This window comes from Centruroides sculpturatus, unplaced genomic scaffold (assembly GCF_000671375.1).
Source record: "Centruroides sculpturatus isolate CEXI.00-Female unplaced genomic scaffold, Cexi_2.0 scaffold503, whole genome shotgun sequence".
In the NCBI taxonomy this organism is placed as follows: domain Eukaryota; kingdom Metazoa; phylum Arthropoda; class Arachnida; order Scorpiones; family Buthidae; genus Centruroides; species Centruroides sculpturatus.
The window spans coordinates 476,249-479,352 of NW_019384729.1; the positions used below are offsets into that span (position 1 = coordinate 476,249).

General features: G+C 28.8%; 1 protein-coding gene across 1 annotated transcript in view; it reads right to left on the reverse strand.

The window, feature by feature from the left end:
* LOC111628186 (docking protein 1-like) overlaps positions 1-687 on the reverse strand; it is a 28,416-nt gene extending 27,729 nt beyond the window's left edge. Inside the window, exon 1 of the mRNA XM_023371929.1 lies at positions 489-687. Within this exon, the coding sequence (XP_023227697.1) occupies positions 489-566 (78 nt within the window). The 5' untranslated portion in view covers positions 567-687. The remainder of the gene's footprint in view (positions 1-488) is intronic.
* Between the last annotated feature and the right edge of the window lie 2,417 nt (positions 688-3,104).

Here is a 3,104-nt window from a genome sequence, read left to right on the forward strand (position 1 = left end):
TATCGTTAAAAATTATTTTTTTATTTTGTACAAACAAAATAAATATATTGAAAAATATAAAAACAATAAAAAATTATACTTCAGAAGTTAATTTAGTATCAAAAACGTAAAATATTTGAGTAGCCGAAGACATAACCAAAGATTACAGCGCCACAGCACTGGCGAAAATTTAAATTTGTCGACTGGAATTCCTTCGGATAACCGACGTTTCGGATAACCGACCTTCGGATAAACGACGCTCTACTGTAATAATAATATGTACTGTACCATGTGACAACCTTGCGTCATAATTTGAATGTTTTCTAAAAATAATGATGATATTTCTTCGTATTACCATAACAATAGATTATGATTCTCACTAATACGCGAATCATGCTTTAAAAATATTCTTATAAAATCCAATTGTGAATAATGTAAATGAAGAAAAAAAGAGGTTAAGGTATTCATTTTTATTGCGTAATTAATAAATGTTACAAAGTTTCACTTACCCGAAGAAAACTTTGAGGTGGAATAAACAAGGGACCTGTTTTAAACGTTTCTTCTTTCTCCATCGCTTCTAATTTCATTTTTTTCGCAATATCATTACAAAAATTATTTCAAAAAAAGAAGGAAATTAACAGGTACACATTCACCCAGACGTTTCCTCTCCGACATTGGAAAGGAAATGAATCAAAGCTTTTAATACTCAAATATCTCCGCTTGGGGCGCTTCAAACTCATAATTAATTCCGATACAGATGTACATTTTTGTAACGAGTTTCATTCGAAATTTTAATAAACATCGTAATATTATTATTATATAAATTTTTAGTGACTCATTTTTGATTTCGCAATATTAAAAACAATAGATTTTGTAGTTTTAAAACATTTTGATAGTTAACAATAATCCATACATGATACACGTGTATAAAAACAACGCTCAGAAGATACTTTGTTGTGTCTCAAAGATATTTAAAAAATGGAAAAATTCAGTCACTTGTTGCCGCTTCTTTCAATACCCTGATGTTGAAGCCATCGACCAATGCCTTACTCATCCATATTCTCCGCTGAGTCATCTCGACTAAACATTACTTCATCATCGTGTTTTCAAATTCTATAACATTAGTTAATTTGTTTTCTTACAGTTAATAAATTATATTAAACTGACGGATATACTAAAATGTTTTAAATTATGAAATACGAATGATATGACGTTTAATTATGAATTTAAAACAACATTAATTCTAATACGAACAAAGGCGAAAAGAATTGCGATTGTTAACGTTAAACAAAATGTAATTTTTGAGTTTAAAATAGAATCTTCTGGTAATTTTAAATATAAATAGATATGTATTTTTAAAAAAACTGTATTAATGTTTCAAAATTTTATATAGGATCCGGGAAATGAGTATTCATCCTATATCAATGACTTTTAGCTTTTGTCCTTTGAATGTCATCGATCCACTGATGTTCTCGTCTTTTCACTATTTATTGAATGGATAGATATAAGGGAAGTTTCACATTATTCTTTTCTTATTGTTTCACTTATTTGATATTGATACTAGAAGAAAAGACAGAGAAATTATAAATTAAACTTATAAATAAAACAAATGGATTTTTTTTCTCGTAAGTTAGACAACATCAAGAGAGTGAAAAGTTATGGCAGAATGATAACTTTGTTTCTTGTTAACCTTCTTTGTAAGGTATTATCTAATTGGCAAAATCATTCCGAAGAAAGAATTAAACTATATATTTCGACTAGATTAATTCAATTATAACTCTATATTTAGAGGAAACACTATATAAGATTGTAAAAAAGAAAATATTTAATTAGGTACTGTATTTAAAAGAATAATTTAGATATATTAGGATTTATATAGATTTCTTTGGGGACTGAACATGGAATTGAAATGAAATTTGTTACCCTCAAACCAGATATTGTAAATAAGATCTAGTGGCAGTCATGGACGAAATAGATGCCAAAACACACACTCGCGAGTGTTTTGACTTCTATTTCGTTTAATATCTCAGGATAGGATAATGATTAAGAAACGAAATTCAGCATGGTAGTAGCTTCTATATAAGGGGAATTGAAGCTATTAAATTTTGGTGGTTAAGGGGCGAACGGGTGAGAAGATGGAGAGACTTGTCATATCTAGAGAGGAATCGGACTTTTAATGATAATTTTACTCGTTATTAGTATTTATAATATATTTTTTAAAAACTCATTTCTACTCTCAAAATTAAGCGTTTTGCGATTTAACTTGAAACAGATCTCGGATGAGGCCGGAAACGTTAGTTCCCGAAATTTAAAAGCATTACCGGAGATACAGGTTCGTTGAGTGGGAGTTGTTTATTAAATTACTTTTACTTCTTTTATTTTTATATATATATTTTTTTTCGTTATGAATCTGTACATTTTCTTCTTCTTTGGCTTTAGGTTTAATTGTTAGAAAGATTACTTTCAATTCTAATTATAAATTATTCCAAAAATAAAATGTGGAGATATGATATTTAAACTGATATATGTAATCAATTAATATAAAATTAAAAAGTTTTTTTATATATTAATTTATGTACAGTATTACCGAACAAGTTTTGGATTAAAGAGACATTAATATACAAGAACCAATAGACAGCAACTATATCACAGTGTTAAAAAGTTTTATTAAGTAAAAGTGTATATACACATTTAATTGTTCAATATAATTATAATTCTGGCTTAGACATATGCTAACTGCAATGTTTCTCTTTTGTTTTTAATTAGGTCCAATGTCGAGATGATACCTCTCTAGTGTTGACACGCACATTGTCGGCGAAAATCCATTATTTTCATGTCAGAATTTTACCAATCGAACATCCTCAGTTGAGATATTTCAAACGACCGAAGACGGTGCTAAGTTGTCACCGTTGACTTTAACTGAAGTGGAAGAACGTGTCCTTCGTTAGCAATGACGAAGAACACGTATCATTCCAAGAACCATGAATAAAATTTAAGATATCACATTTTCAATTAGTATATACTTGACCTATGAAATTGTGCCATTTCGTACCGTTCGAGTATCGCGATAAGCATGGCAATGGTAGGCTGAAATGATCAAATTCTTTAATAATTTCATTTATTTT